At 41.1% G+C, this 27,654-nt stretch overlaps 1 protein-coding gene across 1 annotated transcript; it reads left to right on the top strand.

Annotated features, from left to right (window-relative positions):
• The first annotated feature begins 1,512 nt into the window (after positions 1-1,512).
• On the top strand, positions 1,513-25,909 carry LOC139698715 (propionyl-CoA carboxylase beta chain, mitochondrial-like). The gene is made up of 10 exons (XM_071597600.1): positions 1,513-1,790; positions 1,913-2,026; positions 2,096-2,221; positions 12,455-12,601; positions 13,766-13,885; positions 16,262-16,449; positions 17,921-18,126; positions 19,401-19,609; positions 20,905-21,103; positions 25,618-25,909. The coding sequence occupies exons 1-10, from the start codon at positions 1,608-1,610 to the stop codon at positions 25,737-25,739; spliced, it is 1,614 nt and encodes a 537-aa protein (XP_071453701.1). The 5' UTR covers positions 1,513-1,607; the 3' UTR covers positions 25,740-25,909.
• The last annotated feature ends 1,745 nt before the right edge of the window (positions 25,910-27,654 follow it).

Raw genomic sequence — 27,654 nt, 5'->3', positions numbered from 1 at the left:
TATCCAGCACCCTGTTCTTGGTGATAATTTTCTCTATAGCATGCCGATACTCCTTTGAAACGAATTATAAGGAATCCCAATGTCAAACGCACTTACTCCCAAACCTGAAGGATATCCACAATGAGAAAAAAAACCTTGGAGAGAGAAAATTGGAGGAATAATAACTAGTGAAGAGGAATTTGCATTAAAATGGTTAGAATTGTAAAAGGAAGAATTATGTACAGGATAATTAAGAAATTATATCCTGGAAATAGAGCATACAGTTCCAGATGAAGGAATTGATGGTTTCCGGCGTAACTTTTAATTTCCAATATAAAGGAATTAGACAAATCATACCGATTTCAGAATTTAAGCCCTCTGTGATAAAAATCATAACCAAGCAAAAGAACCAGATCTAAAACAGGAGACAATAGCTCTGGTCAAAGAAGCACTTCATATCAAAAGCAGACTTGTCAACATCGCAGGAATTTTAAATACTTGAATGTTTCCACGTTTAGGATAATCGGGGTGAATATTCAATTAAGAATTTCTTGACGAAGTGGGGAGAAGTACCAATAGAGTAGAAGCAGCAGGCTAGTAGGACATTGAGATTGGCATCTAAATCTTATAGGGAAGACCAGAAGCATTAAAGGAAAGGGGAACATTTAGGCTGGAATTCATGGATGGTAAAAAAGACGAAGATATAGGTACAAGAATGAGAACCATTAAAGAGAGAACTCCTAACAAATAGATCGCATTCCAACCACTAAATTTGCCGGTAAAGTTATGTCCTTATGTGCCAGTTAATGGTTCTATATGATGCACCACTACATAAAGAACACTAAAGGGGCAGGTTTTTCAAGCAATAAATGTTCTTTAATCAAATTAATTTGAGTCTTCAGCTCATTCAAGATCTTGATCGTGTTTTGTCTGAATACACATTCCATTGTATATGATCCCGATATCCAAAACAGTAAATCGGATAAAACTGAAGCAAAATAATCAATACCACATTTGCACATCATTAATCCATTATATATCCGAAAGCATGTTACGTGCGACAGTTCTCGTCAACGCAATGCTCTTCATCTTTATTAAAAGATATTTAAGATCGAAATCCTCTTTAGTATATTGAAAAATGCATGTGCGCGTATTGCCCTTGGTTTTATATTATATAAGTTAGTTACCTACGTAAATGAAATTTAATGTTAACATATCAGAGACCACATCGTCCCTCTACTGTAGTTTTGTTAGGCACCTACTGTTTCCCCCATGAGATCACAATACGCGCATTTTTATTTTCTACGTAATACCGACTTATTCGACTGTTTTTTCAATTCCTTTGTTATTTTAATTAAAATAATTGAGGAATGTAAGAACAACATATTTATCGCCTCATTAGGGTAATGAGCAGCGATTACTTCAACTTCACGTTAGTTGATCACTAGGTCACTCACCCGGCTGGCGCTAGTATAGCCCTGGCGTCATGTGTAGGTAGGTCTTTCGAAATATTGCCAGTTGGTAATACTGGAAGATATGTCCGTGTAGCTATTTCAAATTATGTGTGTTTTCAAGGAAAGTTTAAATTACCTTTTTCCCCAATAAAAATTTACTAGGAGCAAGATTTTATGAATATGACGTTTTTATTTTATCTCATTAAAACTACGAGGTCTGTATCGTGCGTTTTAAATGTAAGCATGAAAATGTGCACGGCCTCTCAGTGGGTAAGAGTTAGAAAACAAATAGAGAGTAAAAGGAAGAAGGCAATTCTTGGTGGGGGTGAGCACAGAATAGCAGTTCAGCATAAAAAGGTAGTTAGTTTTAGCTTGTATTCACCTACTTCCACTAAATGGCTGATTTTCAAATAGCGTTAACTTGAATATTGCAGTTTTTATTGCCATTCCAACTTGTTATTGTATTTTTTCTCTAAAAGGGAAAATTGACGGCTCGTGAAAGGATTGAGTTGCTCTGTGACCCCGGAAGCTTTGTGGAATATGATGCGTTTGTCGAACATACCTGTACAGACTTCGGAATGCATCAAACAAAAGTGCGCGGAAAAGTATTGGTTTGCCCCAGTATTAACATGCCTCTGCTCAAAACTAAGGTTTTACGTTAGTTTCCAGGCGATTCGGTGATTACTGGCCATGGAATGATAAGTGGTCGGCTGGCTTACATTTTCAGTCAAGATTTTACGGTGTTTGGCGGGAGCCTTTCGAGTGTTCACGCCAAAAAGATTTGCAAGGTGAGCATTGTGCTATTTAAAACTGCATAAACTTCAACACGTTTCTCTTGGAGATACTTGACGTACTCTTGCATAAATAAGAAAACCTTAACTGCCATAATAAAAATAACGAGTGGATGAATTTTAAATTTGTGACTCGAGTATTTTCCGGATGACATAAAGGTATTTAGCTTTTTAATACCTAACTTTCTAATCGCTGTAGTACCTGTATATTGTAGTCTCGATAACCTTTCATGACCTCTCACTTCACAAGGTGTGCCCGTGTCAAATTGATGAGATGTGGTTTCAGAAAACTAACATCGTTTTAACTAATAATTGATTTCATATTCTCATTTTGGAAAATTCATACATTGGTTTACGCAGTCATTTTTGTGCCTTTGAATTATGATATTCCTCATTTGGAGAGTTTCTTTCAAATCATTGTCATTTTAACCCTCCCAAACTATTTTTTATTCCCATTAATCTGTTAGTCGATTTGCCTGTTAACCATTCTCTTGGCATGACCTGGCCATTATCGCAGAACTCATTAGTAGTTGTGTGTTATAGGTGCACAGTCTTTTATGACTCACCTGTACCTTGCCCCAACTGCTCTTGTTTTTACTGCATGGGCTCCGTAAGAACCTCTACACACTTCATTTCACTGGAATTATAACTTTTTAGAATGCTCATTCTCATTAGATGAACACTTTACCAAACAAATTCCCCAGCATATTTAAAAGAAAATCAAATGCTGCGTAGTGATTATATTCCATCTGACTCCCCTTCATGCTAGCTCACAAATAATTAATTCTTCTTAATGTTTGGTACAACTAAGTTTGAAAGCTATTATGTCTAACTTATTATGGCTATAGAAGTTTTCCTTTTTTTGCCAAGTTTGAAAGCATAAGTTAATTCACACGTGTGTATTAAGAGACCTGCACGTCAAAATATGAATATCCAATCAATGCTAGAATATTTTGCTGTTATCCAAAATTCTCATTGTTGTGGCATTTAAGATCTGGTTCACATCATACGGATGTCAAAAACTTTTTCATGTGTTCTTAAACTGTGCAATTCTGAAATGTGAAAAAATACCGAGAAAAAACACAGAGAAAATAATCGTTTGCTTGGATGAGGATTTGCACCCGGAGCCCTCCTTTCATTGCTCCAACCGACAGTCTAATCAGCCATGCCCTTAGAAACGTCCTTTTGCCATTTAAAGTCTATACTTGTACCATACATTCAATATAAATGCAAAACTTTTATTTCCATGTGCACATGCAATTAGGTGTCTCCATAATCTTTCCCTCAGGGTCACCGGTTAACACTACCATTCATTCCCTTTTGACACAACCCTAGCCATGCATGTTTAGTTATTCTTTGAAAAGGTTCGGACCCATTCGAGTATTCTCTCAATTTCCTCCGTAGTTATCCTTCATGCTTGCAGTCCCACCACCTGCTGCATTGCACAACGGGCGACGATCACAGCTCTTTGAATGGCCAATTTCCTTGTGAGCCCAGAGTAACCCAGTGGAGGCTGGCTCATATTTACTTATTTGTGCACTCCCTTGTCTCTATTTTGGAATCAAGTCGACACCCTGACCGCCATGCATGGGAACTCCTGACCATAATGCTGTTTTATTGCCATTATTATGACAACCTGATGCTTTTTGTGCTTAGTTTCATGCATAAACGAGGCATTCTTAGTCTTGCACACAAATATCGGAGCAATCATGACCCTCAACCACTCTTGTTCCTCTCTATTCGCACATCTCCCATTCCGGCCACGGTTTGTCCAGGTATTGTCATGTCCATTTCTTGATGGACCTATCATGCATGAGTGATGCAACTTATCGTGGTTTCATTACTCGGAGACTTTTCATTGGCAATCAATAGTTATGTAAGTTAGGATAATATAAGTTGCCAACCTAGGTGGTACCTCAACCAGATACAGTATCCCATTCTAATGATTTTTCATTACACTGGTTAGTTTTGGCACATTTCCACCAGCAAAACCTTAGCCTAAAAATACTGCAAGCTTGCTTTCACCAGTCCTAAAAAGCTTCCATCCCTATTCAAGGAACTACTACCTTGATAGCTGGTATACTATTGCCTGTGTCCCTCAAGTACTTGGAGGTTATATGTGCAGTGCATTGTCACACCAGAATGCTCCTGTGGAGGTATATCCACTACCTAACCATTATCAGTGCTGTAATCAACTCAAAGGTTAGTTTGAAATGAGTGAGGGTAGAACTTGCCGAGCACTAAGCCCTATTTGGTGTGTGAAATGTACACATTAGGGTGGAAAGTGGGGATCAGTGTCTTTATCTGTGCCACCTATAATTTCCCAGGAAGATCTGGTTCGCAAAAAATCACTCAGCTTGGATGAAGTGATGAAGGTGACTGGGGAATCCCTTGGAATCAAACCCCGGCCCTCCGGCAGTAGGCCAACATTATAACCAAATCTCTTTGAAGACATATCAGATTGGTATATATCTGGAGGACTTAAAAAAGAGTGTCATGATTGATTACTGAAGAAAGTGAAGGCAGAAAGGTATTAGGAGCCCCAAACGTTGACCAAGGTGTCAGATTCATCCAAAATGCTAGCAAATCAACACCAAATATATTTTTCACCCTCTATTTTATAAGTCATGTCTTTAATTAAATTTTGTATGAAAATTCAAACATGCTTGTAGTTTTATTCCATCTCTGTTGTTTCCCTTCCCATGGACTATGTGCAAAGTTTTGGGTGGCTTGTTCATTCCGAGGACCCCTAGAGCTGTGCTGGCAGAAGCACAGATACTTGCTCCTGGGAGGGTAACCCATGCTATTCAGGTCAAAAGCTAGGTGCCCGACAAAAGATGGGCAATGTTCCTCAGTGAAGCAGTTGCAAGTACATGTGACCCCAGTAGGGTGTCTATTGAGTGATGGTGTCATATACTAAACACTATCGAGCACGGCATCTGGAATAGTACTCAATTAATAATCCCACAAAACAATTGACAGACACAATAATGAGCCCTGAAATGCATGGGATTGCTGGTAGGGCGAGAGATGCCCTATCAGGCAGCAGTGGATATGAGGCTTCTGTCCAGGGAATTCTCACGAAATCCTTGCAAATCGGAATTGGCAGTGGCATAGATCTATCTCTTTGATCCAAGGAAATTTTTTCTTTTTTTTTTGTTTTCCTTCTGAGCATTACCAGGGGAAGCTGCACTTAAGGAATGGTAGTAGTAGTATTGAGGGGAGGCAACCGACAGCTAAGGTCATTTGTGCCATTAGGGATGGACAGGAAAGGGTGGAGAGAAACCAGGCATCGGCATTAGCCTACTCTTAATGAAAGTTGCCAAGGCGTCCGCAGCTTAACGTCCCATCTGACGGTCGGTGTACTCAGGCAAAGTGCCCTCCACAAAGCACCTCAAGTAGGGATCGAGATACCACTGAAATATATTCGACGATGGCAGGATTCAAACCCAGGCCCTCTGGGTGGGAAGCCCAGAATGGTTGGTTTAAGTTTATTGATGTGGGGTGGCCTTGTAGAGAGGGAGAAGGGAGACGATTGTGCCCAGGGAAATGGCTGTGTTGGTCGCTATGCTCGCTGTCGACCCCCTTGCCTGGACTGGAGGGCAGTTGGTATGGGTGGTGTCAGACAATTTCAGAGTGTTGGGTATATAAGTTGGCTGAATGGAGTTTTGATGGATTGTGGAGAAAGGTTATTGTATTGAGGAAATTCATGTTAGAAAGTGGTTGTGGATTGGAGTTGTCCCTTACTAGGACACTCACGGTCACACACATTTCAAACCACAGCTGGCGTGCCACAAGTAGTTGTCATCTCTCCCATACTTTACGGTACATTCATTAACAACATTCCCATTACTAAAAACAGTGACACATACATGTTTGCAAATAACTAATTTGGCTCCAGACTTCAGGCAGTGCAAAATCAACTTTCCTGAATTGGCAAGGCAGCAGAGTGGAAAATAAAACTGAATCCCTCCTAATACATTGAAATCACTTTTTTGAAAACAATCAAGGCAAACTGGTCTTCCCTTTCATTTAAATAATTCAGGAATTCCATCTAAAGGAACCGCTAAATTCCTAGGCATCACCCTGACTGAAAAACTAACATTTCATCTCCAATTCAAAATAGTTTCACACAAATTTAACATTCAGAAGTCCTCCCTCTTCCCCTTAATAAATTGTCAAAGTACTCTCAGTTTAGCCTTAAAAAAATTAATCACCTCATGAAATCCTTGCAAAGCAGAATTAATGGCAGCAGTAGAGAAGATAGCACGGGGGATTGAGCCTCTTAGAATTTGACCTCTCAGCGTTAAGAATAGCTGTGTTGAAGCAAGGGAAATAATAAAATATAAGGCAAGAGATGGAGAGAGGAAATTAAATATTTTATTGCTTTGCAAGGTTATATGAAAGGAGATTATTGAAGAAATAGTATAATACAGCGGAGGGGAGGCAGGGAGCCAGTGAGGGGTCGCGATAGTAATGGAATTAAAGGCAAGAAGAATTGTGGCAGTCGTAGAACAAGCGAGTGTTAATCACCAATGAGGTCACTGAAAGAAAGAAATGACTGGTGAGTGAATTGGATGGAAAGTCGTGATGTGTGGTACAACGCTGGAGGGTGAGGCAGGGCTGTCTCCTGCCTCGCCCTCTTCTGTGTAGAAAAGATAATTGAAAATTTTGATGTGGAGTGCAGTTTTGTGTGATGCAGAAAGTTGGTCATTGAGGGAAGAGGGTGAATGTGGATTGGAGGCTTTTAAAATGGGTTTTTATTTCATTTGCAGTTTATAGGAAATCCACTTATGCAGACCACATAATTTCTAATGATTCCGCACACCACTTTTCTCACAAACACGCAGCCCTCCACTCCATGATCATCCACTGCCTCCTACACATCCCCCTTTCCCCCAAAAACTTCAACATTGAGCTATCCTGACTATCACTAATATAGCTACCAACAATGGTTTCAACCCCAAACTAGTTGACACATTACTACGGAAAAAACAAAAAGCAATGGCCATAAAAAGCATTTTCGTATCTCAGCCCGCAGTATCTAAAGATTTTAAGTGGTGCTCGATCCCGTTTCTGGGAGATCTTTCATATAGGATTTCCAACTGCCTACCCACCTCACTCAAAGCAGCCTTCTACCCACCCATAACCCTCTCCAAACTTCTAGCCAATGGAAAAGACACCCAGGATAGCCTTCTCAAATCAGGCATTTATAAACTGAAATGCGAGGATTGCAACAGCGTTTATGTCGGTCAGACAGGTAGGAATATTAAGTTACAAGTGAAGGAACCCACAAGGTGTCACAAAAATCAGAATAACAACTCTCTCTTTGCCAAGCTTTTACTGGAATTCGACCACAGCAGTGACTTTGTCCCAGAGATATTACACACACTCCCAAAAGGATTAAAAATGGACGCTCTCGAGCAATTAGAGATTAGAAGGCACTTGGTAAACCCCAACACGACACTTTGTAACGAGCAATTGTTCCCATACCCCTCCCCACTCCTCTCAGAAAAACTAGCCTGGAAATGGTCAAAACAATCCATCAAAGCACCTGCGAGCCCCCACCCCTCTCAGGCCCTTCCAACCCTCTCCGCCCCCACTCTGTCCTGAGGGTATATATGCTTGCTCTGTCTGTTTTGCAAATTTGTACCTGATGATGCTGCAAGTCAGTGAAACGCGTTGTACCATATAATAAAATCAGTGGAAAAGTACAAGTCCTTCTTTTTAGTATGGATATGAGCGGAGGATGTTGAACAGGGGAAGGAGGGAGGTAGGAAGTCGGGGGATATGAAGTGTTTACTGTGGTGAATGGCATGGTGTCACTTAATATGAAGAAGCTTTGGAATGCAGTGGTGGTTCCTCTGTGCATCCATCTTAAACGTATTGACCTCAATTGGTTGACAACCGTTATTTAAACCTACTCTTTGATCAGAATTGAATTTTTTCTCATTTCAATGTTTTATGAGATTAATTCACATACTTTTGAACTTAGGTTTTATTATCACTTCCTTACATCTTTTTAATGCCAACATCAGTGTCCTCCACGCTCCATCTTCTACTGCCAACTAAAAAAAAAGTAAATATGTCATTTTTCAGAAGCCACAGTGCATCACTTTCGTCTGTATATTCCTGGATCTGTCAATAGAATGTGATATCATGTGTTCACTACATTGTGCTATAGTCTCCTTGATTATTTCTGGTTATCTGTTGAATCTTTGTTAAAAACTTCCATAAAATACATTGAGGTTTATTTTATTTTTTCCAAGGAGAACTTTGAGTGTGACCTTGAAGACAGTCTGACCTGATTATTGAAGAGCAATCTTTGTTTTGGTGCTTGGGAAATTAATTTTTTTCTTCACCAATATTTAGAATGATGTAAGCAATAAGACCACATCAGTGACTGCTAACTCCGATGAATTTAGAAGGGTCCCCTTCCCAAATCCAAGTATTTAATTCAATGTCCGAACTTGCCTCCAATGATACTGCCATTCCTTTTTTATAGTCCCTCACTCCTCTGCCTTCCCAGTGGTTCAATCATCAATAAAGAAGGCATAGAGTAATGGTGCTACAAACTATTCTACACACGAAGTTCCAAACAGCTTGCTAATGGCAGTAGCAACGCCCCTATATATTTTACGTGTGTGTATATGTATGTATATATATATGTATATGTATAAAAAAACCGTAAACACAGTAATCAACCCAAAGGTTGGTTTGGTAGGTGATGGCAGAGTTCACCCAGTACTAAGCCCAACGGCATGCGAAATTCACACATCAGGGTATGGGGGCCAGTTCCTTTCCCTGTGCCGGTTATGGTTTCCCAGGAAGATCTGGTACCCGAAAAATCACATCGCTTGGGTGGAGCTGCAGGTGCCCAGAGAGCCTTGCCCGGGAATTGAACCCGGGACCCTCCGGTCAGCAGTCCAACGCTCTACCCCCAGGACTACAACGACCCACATATATATATGTATATGTGGGTCGTGGTAGTCCAGTGGGGTAGAGCGTTGGACTGCTGACCGGAGGGTCCCGGGTTCAATTCCCGGGCAAGGCTCTCTGGGCACCTGCAGCTCCACCCAAGCTATGTGATATATGAAGGGAGGAGGAAACTGGGGTGGGTGTGATGTGACTGGGATGAGGGGGAAGGGTTTGGTGTATGGTGGTTAGTCACTGCTTTCAAAGAGGGGGTTATCGGTCATTAGTTGTCCTTGGGTAGTAATTGTGGAATGCCTAGGAGAGGGGAAAGGTTGATGATGTTTTCTTCTCTTCATACACTGGTGAGAATGGTGACTTGTTCTCGGATGTCCACCCGGGTCCCCTTCCTCTCCTCGCTCGTCATTTGTGGCATGAAGTCCACAAGATGACCCTGGCTGAGGCTGTGAACGTGGCCCTCCTTTTCCTTTATTGTAGTCTTGGTGATGTTCCTCTGCCTGCACCCAAAAGCTTCTTCCTGTCAGTCCAATATATGATGTCTCGCAATCCCCACATTGGAGGCGGTAAACTCCACTCCTTAGAAGTGTCTCCACAGGATCTTTTACTGATGGTCGTAGGCTTTTGAGATTTTGCTGTTGTCAAAGCTGTTGTTTTATTTAAGTCTTTTAGGAGTTTTTTTTTAATGCCGATTGAGACGTTTCTTGTGAATTTTCTGTGTCGCCAACACTTTTGTTCTGTCGGGATATAGAGGTATAAATTTCTCTCTGTGCTAATTTTTTCTATTTTTTTAATTCTTTTATGGTTTGTTTGTTGTAACTGTTGGCCACTGCTGTTTTTTTGATGGTGACTATTTCTTCATCAAGTGCAATGGGTGTTAAGGGTATAGTAAAAGCCCGGTGAATCATGTTGTGGAAACCTGCTGTGCATTGGGTTATGGCGTGCATAAAAGTGGTGTTTATGACGTCCATTCGTGTGGGTTTATGGCATGGCAGAATGAGTTTTCTATTTTTTATGGAGATGCTTAGATCAAGAAAATATAGCGATTCATATTCTTGAGTTTCCACTTTGATGTAATCTTTCTGTGGAGTGTGTTAATAAGGGTTAAAAATATTTTTAGCCGTCTTTTTTTTCCTGACCATAAGCGTAATATGTCGTCTACGTATTGGAACAAATATTGCACATTTTAAAGAGGGTGTTCCCATATAATCCTATTTCTAAACCATTTAAAAATATTTTGGACGAAATAGGGGTGACAGTGAGTCATGCGAAACTAGTGTCGATGCAATAAATTCTTTCGCATGGAAACGCAAAGTCTCTGATTCTTCCTTCATGCTTCCGCACCACTTTATTCATGGCCCTGCTAGGGACTTGAATCTTTCAAGAGCACAGTCTGATTTAAATGATTTCATGACGGCAAGCTGGCTGACATCTGCAAGCTATAACCATTTCATTTTGAAGATAGCAATGCAATTTTGAAGTTTTCCTCTCGGATGGTATCATGTATTGCAATCTCTCAAAACTCAGTTTAAAGGCAGTGTACTTATGCAATAAGAACCCTTTGTGCCATTGTTTCCTACTCTCCACAAGAAAGGGGCACATCGCTAGAAGGTATTGTGACTGCCACTTTGCAGAGAGGATACCACAATTACTGCCCCAATTCACAATGAAATTTGGAGGCCCTAGGTTCAGATCTGGGTTGTATACATTTTTAAGTGGAAATTGACTTCTACCCGATGTTAGTTCAGAAATATTATGTCACCTACTCTTCTGTAAGACCATACCAAATGCATGTGTATATATTTGTGCATGTGTGTATATGGTACGTGAATAAACCTCCCCCTCCCTTGATTTTAGTGGTAATTACGTTTCTCCTTGATATCTTAATCGTTGGCACATTGCCCCAGCAAGTCAAAGGACCATGGTTGTGGCCTCAGCGGAACAACTTCTGTTTGGGTGGAATGGTTGTCCTGTGAGCCTTCTGTGTCTTCTACAGTATCCTGTTGGAAGAGCAATATGGAGGCAGAGGAATAAGGGAGACTGCATTCAGTCCAACAGTACATAAATAGAGAGAAACTATGAAACAAATCGAGAGCTATTGCATATGGTATCTTGGATTTATGGGGGTTCCATTGATGGCATGAATTGTAGTGGATGAAGGTATTCAAACCACGGCATTTGGATGTAATCCACGCCTATCGGCAGGGGTGCCAGGACAATAGGACGGGCTGATAAAATGGTGCCACTCCCTCTGTCCATTAGATGCAGCCCTCAAGGGCAAGCCTTTCTTCTCACCCTGCTCGTCTTTCTTTCACATTACAGGCTAAAAGTCTTCTTTTTATTACTTAGTCTTCAAAGTCTTCATTTTTCCCTGGAATACTGCATTTAACCTCTTTTTCAACAAATGGAAGCTTCACTGAGATTGCTGTCTGTAATTCTTATATTTTTACTGCAGCTTTTGGTATCACTATGGGTATATATCATCTTTGCCCCCAGGCAATGAGGGTAAGTTGCTGGCCATTGAATCTAAATTTGGTGTTTTACTGGCATGTAGTCTACAGTTAAAATTTGTAAGCATCTAAAACAATTTTCCTCAACATGTTTCCTTTCTTGTGTTATTTAGTCATGGAAAATGATGAGATAGAAGTTTATTTTGGTCATCAGTAGTTGCCTGCAAGTGAATACACTAAAGTCCCCTGAAAAAGTTGACTTAATATTTAATAGTTGCCGTGTTCCATGATATCAAGTTGAGAATGCATATGGACATGTCATAGAATAGAACTTGTGAAACTTCTATGATCAACAAATAGATTTGCATGTATTTTCTAAACGGCAATCTGGAGTGAAGGGAAACTCTTAATGGATCATTGTGATTTCAGTCCCCCTTTATTGTTTCTCACGATTTGCAATTATATATGGGCTAAACAATGAGTATTGTATTTGAATTGACCAAATATAATTTCTTTAATTGTCATGCTATGTAATATGATGGGCATTGAACTCATTTGAGTCTCCTTTTCCAGATTACATGTGCCTTTGAAACTTTTTTCAGTCATTTGCAAGTCAAGTCTTTTCAATGTGCTCGGCCACTCTTAAGACTTGTAAGATGTTGAGCTATGTGAACCCCATGGTGTCTTGCGTTCTTCTCGCCCAACTTGCCCTAAATCATTGGCCCTTGCTTTGAATTTCAATGGCTCAATCGAAGTTGAAGTGGCGCGATGAAACGGTGTACTCGGGATAAGAGCGTGACCGAGCGTACGCATGTTTCGAATGCCATTCACGCTGTCTTCTCCGCTGAAGGTCCTGGACCGTGCAGTGTCTGTAGGTGCTCCCGTCATTGGGCTGAATGACTCTGGGGGTGCTAGGATACAAGAAGGAGTGGACTCATTGGCGGGATACGCTGACGTTTTCCAAAGGAATGTTCTTGCATCCGGTGCCATTCCTCAGGTTGGTGCATGCTGCGAATTTCATGAATGGAATAATGTGTGCCGGGAGGGATCTAATATTTTCATTTTATTCAATGGATAAAATATTAAATTGCCACGTAAGAAATAATAGTGTGAAGTGGTGATAGATAATTTGGACAACAAAATAACATTAGAAGTTTCTACGCATTCATTTACTCAGGGAAACCAGATATGGTGCTTCATTGATTTTGATGTGAAGCATTTATGAAGTGCTAAGCAAACTTAACTCAGGACCTATTTCATCGTTCCATTTGACTGGATAGGCCATACTTTAGCTGAAGTAATCAATTTTTCCAGCAGTAGATACAAATGGCTTCTTTTCTCTTTCAATTTCACTAATTCTTTAAATATCTTGCGAGTAGATTTTGATGGCAAATAACCCTTTGCTTTTCCACTTTTAAATACCTTTATTAGCAAAGATATAAGCAGAAAACAAAAAAAGTGAGAGGCACGGTGGGGGAGGGGTATAATCCCTCCCCGTGGACACTACAGCCTTGGCGTAGTGGAAGGGCTTGTGCATTGCATACTTTGGCAAAGTGTGACAGAAAATGCTCTTTTTTGATGTAGTGTCGCTCACGTAACAAAAGGAAACATAAATTAAGGAACAAATGTTTCCAGTGTAGCCAGATGGGTCAAATTGGACCACTCTGGTTCCAAGGGTGCACCAAAACACCAGCCTTCTTGTGTTTAAATGGATATGCTCAGCTCTGGCACACCTCCCATCATAGAGACTAACTTACTTCTGTTTACATTTTTATAGCTGTTGTGATGTTTTTATTTACACTATTATTTTCCTTTTACTGGGTGAACGTTAATGGAAAGTTAGCCACAATGTTGCTTATACTAATGGAGTTCATATTTCAATCATTTATTGAATCAATGAATTATTTTTGAATAAATAAGATTCAGTTGGTCAGTCACTTTAAACCATTATTTACCAAAATATCGTAACCAAACGAACAATTGTTTATGTACAACTGAAGGAAGTTTAAATGTAAGTTACAGTGAAGATGTTTGTGTAATAGTATGCTCAATCTTGCAGTAAAATGCACGCTCCCAAGCAAAGCTGGCTTTGCCAAATAGATGTTTCATATCATTGGGCAGTATTGGTTTTGTGATGCAAGGATTGGTTTCTCTTTGCCAGATATCAGTGGTAATGGGGCCGTGTGCAGGTGGAGCTGTTTACTCACCTGCTTTGACAGATTTTACATTTATGGTTGCAGACACATCATATCTTTTCATTACTGGACCTGATGTAGTCAAGGTGAGTTCATTTCGAGAGTTTTAACCCTTTCAAATTGTGCTATATAGATGAGCCATAAGTCAATATCATAGTCGGTAAACTCTTGTGGTAATATGTTCAACAGGTTGAATACCCACTAACTAGTTGAGCACCTAATAATGAACATTTCCCACCCCAAGGATGGCAACCTTGACGTGGTGTGAGGGCTTGTACTTTTTAAGGATCCCTGTAGTTGGGCTGGTGGGAGAAAGTATTATTTCTCCTGGTAGGGTCACCCTTACTGGATCGGTCGAAGGATACGAATCTGACATAAGGTAGTCTGCCTAGTGTCTCTCACTCAGCAAGGCCAGCTGCAGAGGCATCTGACCCCATTTTGGAGTGGCCATTAAATTGATGGTGGCACATTGAAAACACTATTGAGGGTGGCAATGGGAAACTACCTCAATTAATTAACCAATGAAACAGTGATGGACATACATTTGAGTATGAGTCCTGGCAACTACGGGACCCAACCCAATCAGCCATGTGTTGTGCCTGGCAGCGGGATTGGCAAGGCTTCTGCCGTCGTCATCTCACGAAATCCATGGTAAACAAAAGTGACAGTAGCAGCCCAGAAGACACAGAAGTGGACTGAATTAGTTAGAATAGGAACTTGGGCTGTTTGGATGATGTTAAGGAAGCCAAAATAAGAAAATATGAAGCCAGAGATGGAGAGAAGAATTAAAGATATTTTAGGGCTGTGGGAAGTGAATTAGAAGGATAGCAGGGATTACTGGAGTGATAGTTATAAAGTAATATGCAGCAGAGGTAAATAGAGCCAGCGAGGGGTGGCAATATTATTGAATAAAAAGGTAGGAAGAAGCATAGTGAACATAGAGCAAGCGATGGATAGAATATTACTTGCAGAGATAAAGGCAGAACGGACGCACTCGGTCATTGTTCAGGTCTACATGGCACAAAGCAACCATAAGGAGGAAGAGGTCGTCAGGACATATGATCAGTTAGATGCCATAATTGTGGGTGTTCCTGGAGGGAAACATTTGATAGTGATGGGGGATTGGAATGCAACAGTAGGCCAAGAAAGAAGTCGTAGTAAGGTCAGCGACTACGGTTAAGGACAAGAAATGGTCGCTGGGAGAAAGCAAAAGCATTAGGGTTCTGTAAGGTATAGGGGTAATGGCCAGCAACACTTGGTTTGGGCAACATAGCAATCATAGGTATTCTTAGAAAATATCAGGGGATTCAGGAAGATATTATTCAGATAATAAAATGGTGGTGGCATGATGCTCACATGCCCATCCGCTGCTCTCTGTGCCCCCGACCCACATCCCTCCTCTCACCTGCCTCCCACTGCCCCTTCTAGACCCACACATCCCTCTCTCCTTTGCTTCGAAATCTCCCCCCCTCTCTCCCCACACCAATCTTCCCTCTGGCGCTCTGTTGAGGTGAGGATCAGTCATGCATGGGCTCAATGGTTCAGCCCTGGCTTGATGCCTTGCAAAGAACTCATGGTGTGTGTCTGAGAGGCTCTCTGTTTTTGATGGTCAGTCATTCTCACTTGCTTTCCATGCGCTGCTTTAAAACCATGATTTGAATGCCCGGGTAGTAGTAGTAGTAGTATTTAGGGGAAGGAGGCGACCGACAGCTGAGGTCATTTGCGCCATAGGGGATGGACAGGAAAGGATGAAGGGTGGAGAGAAACCCGGCGTTGGCATTAGCCTACTCTTTACGAAAGGCGCCAAGGGGTCCGCAGCTTAACGTCCCATCCGACGGACAGCGCCCTCAATCAAAGTGCCCTCCATAAAGCACCTCTGGTAGGGATCGAGATACCCCTGAAAAATATTCAACACTGCCGGGATATGAACCTGGGCCCTCTGGGTGGGAAGCCACTATGATAGCAACCACACCATCTCGATCCCTTGAATGCCAGGGAAAACTGCGATATTCACTTGTCTCTTCCTCATGGAGAGGACGAGTGAAATTTTGCTTAATAAGTTGAACCAATTCTTTGTTTCCTGTTGATTTTCTGTCTCAAATTTCTCCAATCTGAACCCCAGCCCAGCACCTACAGTGTTTTCATACATTGTCCGTTGCGAGATGAAGTTCTGCTCCTTAGAGCTCAAGATGTCATCCCTGTGCGAGACATTGGTCGGCCAACACTGTGGTCGGGTACACCACGAGGAGGACTAATGTGACCTCCTTTATTATCATCAAATTATGGGATGACATTTCCTCCCCCTCTTTTTTAAGTTCATGTTCCACAAAGCAGCAATTTCGGAATGTAAAAATCATTTGCCTTGACCAAGATTGGAATTCATATTTCACTTTTCTTTTGCACTAGTGCTAAGTTGTAGTAGCTCAGCATGTGTGTGTGTGTTTGGTATTTTTCCACGTCAGTCTGTTACAGGAGAGGTTGTGACTCAGGAAGAGCTTGGTGGTGCATGGATGCACTCAACTGTCTCTGGGGTGGCACATGGTGCATTCAAGAACGATGTGGTTGCCCTGCTGCAGCTCCGTCGGCTGCTGAACTACCTTCCCCTCTCCAGCAGGGATCCAGCACCCATTCGCAAGTGTTGGGACCGATGGTGAGAGAGAGAGAGAGAGTGTGCTTTTTCCCCTTCGTAATGGGGGAAATTGCATGGCATGCTTGGCTTTTTTAGGCATGAAATACTTGGGTGCTATCTCAATCCATGAATTGGAACACAAGTAGCTGTTGTCCTCTGGGTGACCTTGTCAAAGGAGCAGGGTGATAAGGTGTCCCTATGCCGATTCATTTCAAGGCTACTGCAAGCTAGAGAAAAACTGGTATCATTCTATTTCATAGTAAATTTGTTTTGAGCTTAGTGTAAACATTAATGTAACTCAATGTTACCACAAATCTCTCATTGGAGTAAGTCATCTCTACGGTTTTAGTGATGGACATTGAGATTCATATGCATTGAAAATTTGCTTTAAGATATCTTTGGTGTGTCATGTAATGCACCAGTTCTTTCATTTCATAGATTTTGTTTCCAGGGATGAACTTGATATATTGAACTTTTTCCAGCTCAATTTTTGTTTATTTCATTTGCTGTACAATTTGTACATAGGCCTCTATAACCTTAGTTTTTCTCTTAGTTTAAATTTTCTGTGCAATATGGCTCTCCAGCATTATTTCTTAGTGGCCTCTGGTAAATAGTTTTGTATTGGATGATCTAATGTGTTCCATTTTTGATATGATGAGAAGAAGAAATTAAGCAAGGGAGTGTTACAGTCTAATTGAATGCAAGAATGGCCTTGTGATTATTGAAAGCATCACCGTGGGTAAAATGTCATTTGATATTTTGAACTTGGCAATTTGGAGGAAATAATAGTGAAGTATATATATTCAGACATTCTATTATGTTCTGCTGGTGCAAGTATGATTGAGGTAAGTCAAGATTGGTGACTGAAAAGGTCTGAGGAAATGCAAGAAGCTGAATTCAATGACCATCTTTCAATGGTATCACAATGGTAACCTTAAGTTAGAACTTAAAGAGTTTTTTCCTGAATGAGCATTGTCAAGGCTCCCTCTGTGGCCACTTTTTGTGTCTTAAAACTGCAAACATTTATTTTATAATTTAAATATACTCACCTCTTTGCTTGCCTTTCCCCATAAGGTTTTACTCTATTTAATCATTGGGTGAACATAACCGTAATATATACTGTTTACATGTAATATAAATAATGTCAATATATTTATTTATTATATTGTTCTGTGCAACAGAGAATGTAGAAATAAAGAAATACGGAAAATAGAATTAGAACAATGAATGAAAATATGCACTTCAATGAAATAAAAATAGCAGTCGTGTCCTTTTAAAATTTAGAAAATTGCACTGCATCACTACATACACCCCCTTGCATGTAAAATGGCTGAAAAGTTATCACTCATAAACTTATCCATGCTGTAATGGCACTTGATTAGCCATAGCCTCTTCAATTTCAGTCTTAAACTTCTTTATATCATAAGTAATGTTTAAAAGCCGAATTACTTGATGAGTAAGAGTGCATTGATGTCTCCTTGATTCCCCTTAGGAATCGCCTGGCCCCCTCTTTGGACACAATAGTCCCTGCTGACACCATGGAACCTTATGACATGAATGAGGTGATACGTTGTCTGGTCGATGAGAGAGATTTTTTTGAGATATCCCCTCTGCATGCAAGCAGCATCATCGTTGGATTTGCCCGGATGGATGGAAGGACAGTGGGCATTGTTGGAAATCAACCAAAAGTTGCTGCAGGTAATGTTTTGTGACCACGAGGACTTGTTTTCCTCGTTGAATGGATGAAACCTCATCTGGCTTCTCCCAACAGACCTTAGTTTCATTTATTCAAGGTTACGGCTTGAAAGTGTGTGATCATGGTAAAGGAATGGGAACTCTGGGATGTGTCAATTGTACTCCATCACCCACCTCGAGATATTGAAGCCCCATTTTAATAAATGGCTAGTCGTTGGCATGGCCTGTTGCATAATTATGAACCAAATCCAATTCCAAGGTTGACGTACACATTTGGTGTCTCCATGGAGTGCTAAATCCTTCAGGACTCTCCCTTCTCATGGAAGCTCTCAAAAAATATTTGTTTACGTTTAGTTTTTATTCTTTCACATTTCAAATTATGGTGGTAGCAGTACTAAAAACAAGTACAAAAAGGAGCAGTTTTCTTAATCTCTAATTTTGTGAGCAATACATGAGGAATTTCTGAACAGGAGTAGAGTACAAATTTCATGAAGATTCGCAGTGTCCCCATTTGATATGGTTTCCCATGGCGTAAAACCAAAAGAGTGTTGCATTTTTTCACTAAAGAGAAAGTGTACACCATTGTGATGTGCATTTCAGCTTCCTGAGTTAACATCAGGCACAAGAGAACAAAAAAACCTACGGATGCAGAATGTGCTCTGGACAGGAGGAGGAAATTTTCTCATTTTTGTCCTGGACAGTGCACATCAGCGGTACTACTGTAGCTTTGAAAAAGTTCATTTCATCTTTTATAATTCAATATTTGTCCACGCCAACCGTCAGAATCAATTGATAGGTGAATAAGTTGAGTTTTTAGGGGACTGATATATGATAACCTGAGCAGTGATATGTATTGTACATAAATGCAGCAGAGATAGTTCTGTATGTGCCTTGGTCAGATTTGAGGAGGTATGCGTTAGCTAAAAAGAAATATTAACCTGCCAAGACATTTTTGACCATGAAGCTGAATGTTCAAAGGTATGATTAAGTTCACTCTTTGCTAAGAATTTGAAGAGGGGAGTGTTGTTGCTGCCTTTGCTTGCAATTGACCACGTTTATTTCAGGAGCCGTTTATGGTTACTTATTTTTAATTCACTTGGGATCAGGAATCTATCATTTCCTAAGTTTTCATTTTCAATTGATATTCGGAAGGAAATGTATTGACATAGAGTGGATTGGGAAGCACGATAAAATATGGGTGCATGGGTATGGATTTGGCGCATGCTCAATTAAAGCATCCTTCCACGTACACTTGTGGTGCTGCCCTCTCGCTGCAGGGTGCCTGGACATCAATGCCTCCATCAAGGGAGCCCGCTTTGTTCGCTTCTGCGATGCCTTCAGCATTCCCATCGTGACTCTGGTGGACGTCCCTGGCTTTCTCCCGGGCAGTGCGCAGGAATGTGGGGGCATTATCCGTCATGGGGCCAAGCTTCTCTATGCTTACGCCGAGGCCACCGTGCCGAAGATTACTGTGATCACTCGCAAAGTAAGTGGATATCCCCTGAAATTTCATCTGTTCATTATTTATGACATCAGGTCCATGTAGGTAATCTTAAATCGATGGAAATGATTAGGAATTCACTTGTTTTCCAAGTCAGTGAAAAAACTTTGGAGGGCTCGAGTTGCAATGCGAAACTTTCAAAGTGTAAAAATCATTCCCTTTGGCTGGGATTTGAACACATCAATGTCCGGCCAAGTGCTTCAGCCAGTTAAGCCACTAAGGCATCCCATTAAAATCCAAAGTTTTGATTTTTACTTTTAAATTTTTTCCATTTTAATGCTCATTAGCGGATAACTTCAGTCAAAGCTATTTTTAATTATGTACTCGGCTGTGAGCTTCTTCACAGAGCATTTGTGAACAAGCTCTCAGGAATGTGGGGGCATCATCCGTTTATGTAATATTGCCATCATTAAGCAGGGATTCATTATTTAAGAATGGATTATTCATGTGCATTGTAAAAAATTTAATGTACGATTGTATGCATCAATGTCAGAACCCACCCTTAGTTAATTTCCAGTAGTAGCTTTTATGGGAGGCTGAGACCGACAGCTAAGGTCATTTGCGCCATTAGGGTTGGACCGGAAAGGAGGAAGGGGGGAGAGAAACCCGGCATCGGCATTAGCCTACTCTTAATAACGAAAGGTGTCAAGGGATCCGTTGTTTAACGTCCCGTCTGACAGGCAGTTTACTCACTCAAAGTACTCTCCATAAAGCTCCTGAAGTTGGGATCAGTATACCACTGAAAAATATCTGCCATCTCCAGGATGCAAACCTGGTCCCTCTCACTGGCAAGCCATTACGTCAGCCACCACACCATCACGATTTGCTTAGTTGATTTATGTGGAAAGTATCAGGGTCTATGATAGGAAGCAAATAAAATAAATTAGAGAAAGCATCTTCTGTGAGTTATCATTCTTGTTGGGGCATGACATTCGGCAGATATCAGATAAATTTCACAGAATAAATTTTTCGAGAAAAAAGTGCAAGTTAGACAATGTATTACGTAAAAACGGTTGTTTAAAATTTCAGATACATCATGTATTGCTTTTAGATTTGCTTCACCAATCAACTTGATCAAAGGTTCGCATTACCCTTTGACTGCGATAAAAAAATGAGATTAGTTCAAAAGGATTTGCTGAGATGCAGCACGGAGGATGCTTTTGCAGAATTGCATCTGAAGCGTATGGGTACGCACTGAAGTCCAGATTAAATTACGTAAATATCTCAATCAGGTAGTGCACACAAGTCGTAATTGTTTGGCTCTCTTGTTTGCTCTCAAGGCTTATGGCGGTGCTTACATCCTGTCATCAAAACCCCTCAGGGGGGATGTCAACTACGCCTGGCCCACTGCCGAGGTTGCGGTGATGGGTGCCGAAGGGGCTGTCTCCGTCCTATTCAAAGGCCAACGGGAAGAGGAATCTCAGTACAGAGTGGATTACATTGAGAAGTTTGGGAACCCTTTTCCTGTGGCTGTGAGGGGTGAGTGCAAAAAGGGTGAAGTGGTTCATAATTCAAACATGGAATGTGTGTCGTCATACAGGGTGCATTCTGAATTGTTTTAGAAAGTAATTTATTGAACAGATTTGCAGAAACACTTAAAATTCTTCAAAGTACTCTTTCCTTGGGCCTCTGCACATTTTCTCCAGCGACTCTGCCATGACCGGTACGCACCCTGGAAGGCGTCCTCGGAGACCTCTCGCGAGGTCTTCGTCACTGATGATTGGATCTCTTCTATGGGCGAAAAACGGGTTCCTTTCACGGCTGCCTTAATCCGCAAGAACAAGTACAAGTCTGGTGGGGCGACATCAGGACTATAGGGGGTTGGGGCAGCATTGGCACCTTTTGTTTGGCCAGGACCTCGTGGACTCATAGGGCATTGTGGCAAGGTGCATTGTCGTGATGGAGTTGCCAGGTAGCGGAGATGTCTTTTCTCATCCTGATGACCCTTTTTCGGAGTCTCTCCAGCACATCCACGTAGTAGGCAGAGTTAACTGTCTATTCAATTGAGGAACAAACTCCTTTACTGTCGAAAAAGACAATGCACATTGTTTTCACTTTTGATTCGCTCATTCTTGCCTTTTTGGGCGTGGGGGCCTGGTCGGTGTGCCACTCAGAGCTTTGGCGTTTTGTTTCTGGGTCGAATTCAAAAACCCAGGTTTCATCACCAGTGATGATGTTGTCCAAATAATCAGGTTCATTTTCAATACGTTGCAAAAGTTCACTTGAAATTTCCGCTCGGTTGGTCTTTTGGTCGTTTGACAACACTTTAGGCACGAGCTTGGTGCACACTATCCTCATCGCTGAATCTTCAGTAACAATGAGAAATACAACATCAGGGGACAAATTTAGTCCATTGGCATTCCATCTTGATACCCAATCGACGGTCAGAGTCCAACAATTATTGAACACAAGCCACATTGTTGTCAGTTTTGTTGGTCGACGGCCGCCCAGAGCGTTGCTGTTCATGAACCTCTTCCCGGCCGTCCTTGAAGGTCTTTAACCACCTCGAAACTTGTGAGTTTGGCAGTGCAGAGTCCCTGAAAGCCTCACAAATCATTTTGTTAGTCCCTTCGAGAGGTTTTTTCAGTTAAGCACCACACTTAATCGCATAACGTTGCTCGATCGTCAATTCAATTTTTTCCATGGCACAGTCGACGAGCAGAGGCTTACAATAACTGACGTCCTGCTGCTTCCTCAGCTTGGAGGGCACTGAGAACGGTTTTGCCGCAAAGCTCAGTGTCGTCCCCCCCCAACTTCTGAAAGTGGTTTGATCCCACTCTGACCAATAGGAGCGGCACGCAAAATTGAATTGTATTACTTTCGGAAGGCACCCTGTGCATTACTTTTCTGCTTTTGATGCCCGTGTCTCCCCATCATGTCAAGAGTGGTCGTTCATTAAGCCCCAAAAAATAAAAATATATAATTAATTTGGGTGGATTTAATAAAAAATATTCCAGCACTGTCTCCTTTCAGCTTGATGCACTTCTCCCAGCATTTCTCCAACTTGTTTAAGCCGTCCAAAAAGTAGGATTTTGGAAGGTCCTCAAAAGCAAGGAAAAGTACAAGATACAGTTATATTTCAGTGCTATGAACTTGCTTAAAAAAGAACATGTAAGAACATTAAAGTAGGTAATATAAACAGTACACTATTCGAAAATGCTTTGTCATTCAAAAATTTATTCAATGAATGATAGCACCTCAATAGAAGGAGGTTCTTGAGTTTCATTTTGAAACTAAAATAATTCATCGCTTGTTTTCAATGAGTGTCGTAATGTATTATAAATTCTGACTCCTATTGCCTTTGGGCTCTTGAGTGTAATTGCTGATTTATGGTAACTTGTGTGGCTATGGTGATGATATCAAATTAAATATCTGTGAATATCGGTTTTTAGTGAGGGAGAGATGGATATATGTATTTCTGATGAAGACAGACATGGCAAAGATGTACCTGCAAGCTCTGCCCCAAAAATAAGTAGAATGATTTATTGTCACCGATATAGAAGGCTGGAGTGGAGTGATTTGTGGTGGGAAAGGTAATGGAAGACCTTGGGAAAGCAAGGTGACCCTCGTCAGTTAACGGTGGGCATTTGCAGCGTGCGGGTTGCTTCTAAACTGGACCTTTGTTTGACATTCACGTCACGAATTCACGATGCCACTTTCCATGGAGCAATGATATACAATAAAATTGTGAATTAAGCTTGGAAAATTGTGTTCAGAGACCATGGCGATGGTTAAGGATGCTTATGGAGATGGAGAAATGTCCCAAGTGATGGTGTTCAGCTTCAGCACAGGATGTTCTGGGAGGGCAGAGAGGAGGTTGACCAGGGAGGAATAATGCCCTGGACACATCCATCAACAACAACACAGTGTGATGAAAATGTGCAAAAAGTGAGACTCATGCTCGATTCTGATTGACCCCCAGTTAGTGTCAGGATGTCGGCAGAAGAGTGCAATATTCAGAAAACCACAGCGCATTGCATTCTCAAAGAAGCTTTAGCCATTAGAAAGGTATGCCAAGGTGCTCTCAGAAGACTGCATGTGTGACAATCTTGCCTTGGACTTCTTGGATCACTAATGACCCGATTTTCTTAGAAGAGGTCATTACTGGTGACGAGCCAGGGGTCTTCGGGTACGACCCAAGTACAACCCCTATTGAGTACCATTATGGACCACTGGATTATGTCAAAGGTGCCATGACAAGGATCACATTGATGCCATACAGGGAGCTCACCATGACTGGCGGAGGCAGTGGCTTGATGTCTTGATAGGAATGAAGAATTTTAGAAATTTTTCTTTGATCTGCAATGAATTCCCCTTCCCCCCCAGATTTATTCTACTTATTTTTGGGCCGGAACTTGTATAAGGAATGGTAGGAAGGCTTAATTTTATGAATAAGGGCCTTCATGGTGCCCTTAAAGAAGCACCAAGTAAGTATCTGATGCCATCTTTTTTGAATCAATAAAACTTTGTGCAACGTGCGTAGAGATGATCTCTAAGACACTAATCTATATGATGCCCTGGAGATAAAATTAGATTAATACAAGGGTTTCAACACCTCTAGAGACGCTGCATTATGTGGGAACGTAATAGTGTTCATCGCAGTGTGAAGTTTAGAGCAGAGATCATTAAACTTGAATGCTCCACACACCAGTTTGTTGAACTTAAGAACGGTGACTGTCGCTCCTCCTTTGGGTCTGGGTCCATTTGAAATTGGTCACCCTGCCCTTTTGAATGTTTCAAACCACCCTCTAACTTGCAACTCCTGCCACCAATGTGAAACAGGAGCCAATCAATGAAACTTGTTCCACACTACATATTGAGCTAACAGTCCAGCGCCCAATTCAATTTCTGCATAATTAATTATGTGAATAAAAAATTGCACGAGCACTCTTTGTTGAATATTTCTAATGCAATCGGAATGCTCTGTAAAATTTGACTTGTCCAATGTAGGCATACATTATAAGGCAGTGGCGCAGAACTGTTCAGGGGAGGGGGACATACCCCTTCCCCCAGTCACGGGACGAGGGAGAATGCATCACGCTGACCTTGGAGGAGGTTGGATGGGTGACGTGCACACCTTAAACGTGGTGCTCTTGTCCCCTGTCTGTTTGCCATGCAGCAGGCAGGTTAGCAGTGGGCTGATGCAACGGACCAAGAGGTCTGATGTGCCCAGGGATCATGTCCCACGCCCACCATCATTTTACAATGCATGCATCTTATTTTTCATGCACTGCAAAAGTTTGTCAAATGCAATTATTCATCCAAGGTTTGCCAATTGTCTCAATTTGTGCCTATGGAGGCAGACGAGGGTGGAATAGTTTGTGGTGGGTCCCCGCAAGAAGAGAAACAGTCCATATCTATGCAGGACAGGAGGGTTGTGGCCGGAATGTAGCGAGGAGAAGCAGTGCATATCTGGCCGCATGTGTGTGTGTGTGTGTGGAAGGGGTCAGTTAAGAAGAGCCCTCATTTGCTGCACCCCTGCATCCACTCCTACCCTTCCCCCCCCCCCCTCACACTTTCTTACCCCCGAGAGACAACCTACACTTAAAACTGTCTCCATTCCTGTGTTTGGAAACCAGCTGCTGGCATAGCATGACAAAGCTTCTGCCCATCACATTGCAGAGTGTCCATGCTAGCCTGAGGACGTTGGGCAATGACGTCCTTTCGCTTCCTGGACCTCATGCACTGCGACCGAGATGTGAATATGAAGGGGCTCTGCATTAGACGTGCATCATTGGAACGAGAGGTTCTCTCATTGCATGACTGATTGCATCGTGGGGCTTGCCGATAACGATTGCCATCACAAAGGATTGCTGATGACATCTGTCTTTGTAATCATTGAAAAATAATTTAATTATTGAACAGGAGAATTCATTGCGTCGAAGAAATTTTTCCAATTGCTGAGTAAATTTAATTTTAGATAAACTTCATTTTTTCTTATATACATTCTGATTGCATAAATCAACAACAAAAATTATAATTTATTTTTCCAGGTTTAGTGGATGACATTATTGAACCAAGGACCACAAGAATGAGGATTTGCCAAGACCTTGATGTTTTGGCCAACAAAGTTTTGACCAATCCACCAAAGAAACATGGAAATATACCGCTATGATTTGGCTAAGTGAGTCAGTTAAGTGTTGTATGCCAAAAATATTTTCTTTATTGAACATTTTCTGACATAATCAGAGCTATATTCCTTTTATTAAGACTATTTCATTTTAGTTATTTATTATTTATTGTGATACATTGTTTTCTATAGCATAGAACCATATCAGTTTGTACACCAAGTCTCATTGTAATATGACTTTATAATAAAATGCAATCCAGAGAAATTCTTGTGTTTCCTTCCATGAATCATCAAATTGTTTTTAGGAGTTTTCAGAATAATAAGCGTTTTTATTTGTTTGGACTTATTCACTGTGAATGCAATATTTGAAGTCCTGGAATATGTATAATCAAAAGCAATCAAAGATGTATGAAGCACTTACTTCGAGGAGCAATGCAGTAAGTATGAGGACAACTCTCGAGTGACTTGCCCAAGAATCTTTGGTGCGTGCCATAAAGTTGATCGCTTGCTTGAACAGATAAAAATACTGCCGTGGATGTCGCGACAGTGTTTTCACGGAGTCATCCACTTACAAAATGTGCGTTACAAGGCAACGATTTCAGAGTTAAAAAATCATTCTCCTCGACTCTTATTTGAACCTGGTCAATGCAGGTCAAAATTTCGGAGTGTAAGAGGACACCTCGGTAGCAAATAAACTGGCTGAAGCACATGGCCAAACGTCGAGGGATCCGAGTTCGAATCCCGGTCATGGCATATGATTCTTATCCTCTGAAATTGTTAATTGTACTACTTTGGAGCTTGTTACTCAGCAGGTAAATGCAGCATGACGTCATGAACAATGAACACAGTTGTTCAAATGAATGCAAAAATGTATAAAACCATTGTCAAGTTGTTAAAGTTGAAATTCTTAAAATATTATCTTTCCCACAATTTTAAGCATTTTGATTTCCTCATATTATTGTTACAGTAATGGGATTTAATGTACTGATTTGCAGTTGTCTTTGGACCCTGGCGATATCCAGTTGAGCTCAGAATATTAGCTCAGCTCCTGCATCAAACTAATATGTACGTTGAGTTATCCACTGCAGGCCCACGTGGTGACATTTAAAGCTTTGCGGTTTCTCATAAACCTCATCACCTTCGTTTTTTTTTGCATGGTGCCTCATCCCATGGCTATCGCATTGATCTTTGATTGCAATCAACTGTGATTGTTGGCTGGCAAGCTGACAAAAGGTTGATCATCAACAAATCTACCTGATTTTTGGCAGGCATTCCCCTCCTACTTTCATTCCTATCTCTACAGTTCTCTACCCAGTTGAGTTCTGTATGCTATCTTATCAGGACCATTAGATCATCTGTGTCTTTAAATATCTTGGTACTTTCGTATATAATGGTTCAATGGATTCTCACCTTTTCTATAGCATACTTGTTTGTGGATCATCACTCCAACCTGTCAACATATATAGAATACAAATGATAGCTGTTCCTTTAATAACTCATGAAGCCTATCATGTCACCCTGTCTCCCTTGTTTGAAAAATTAAGCATTTAAACACACCATGTGTGTATATACATACCTAAGTGTTTGATGTACGCAAAATCTAACCCGAAGGAATATTCAGCATATTCCAGTGCACATAGTTATAGTATGAGACCACAGAAGGAACTGCATGTCCCACATGTCCATCCTAAGAAAACCTCCATGGGTCCTAAGGTTCTGGGTTTTGTTTATGTATAATAAACTGCCATTAGTGCTAAAAGTTCCCATGAGCACACCTGTTTTTGTAGGCAAGGTAAGAGCTCTCCTTCCGAATAAATGCTTCCATAACGTTCAGGAATTCATGGAGCAATGAAACTGTATATAAATCTGTGTACGTAAGTCTACATGCTAATGTCTTTGCTATTTTTCTTTGCTTGTGTATGACTTGGCTTACATCTGGAAAGCGGATCACTGGGCGTAT

This window comes from Hetaerina americana, unplaced genomic scaffold (assembly GCF_022747635.1).
Source record: "Hetaerina americana unplaced genomic scaffold, ioHetAmer1.1.p SCAF_9, whole genome shotgun sequence".
NCBI classification, from domain to species: domain Eukaryota; kingdom Metazoa; phylum Arthropoda; class Insecta; order Odonata; family Calopterygidae; genus Hetaerina; species Hetaerina americana.
The sequence above is the reverse complement of the archived record's forward strand: the minus strand, read 5'-3'. Positions and strand labels throughout refer to the sequence as shown.

What these genes read in the sequence shown, in the direction of transcription:
- LOC139698715 (XM_071597600.1), top strand. Translation starts at nt 1,608, where the DNA reads ATGAATATGACGTTTTTATTTTATCTCATTAAAACTACGAGGTCTGTA. An exon ending in TCGGAATGCATCAAACAAAA is followed by an intron (nt 2,027 to 2,095) that starts GTGCGCGGAAAA and finishes GTTTTACGTTAG; the next exon opens with TTTCCAGGCGATTCGGTGAT. An exon ending in TTTTCCTGTGGCTGTGAGGG is followed by an intron (nt 21,104 to 25,617) that starts GTGAGTGCAAAA and finishes TTATTTTTCCAG; the next exon opens with GTTTAGTGGATGACATTATT.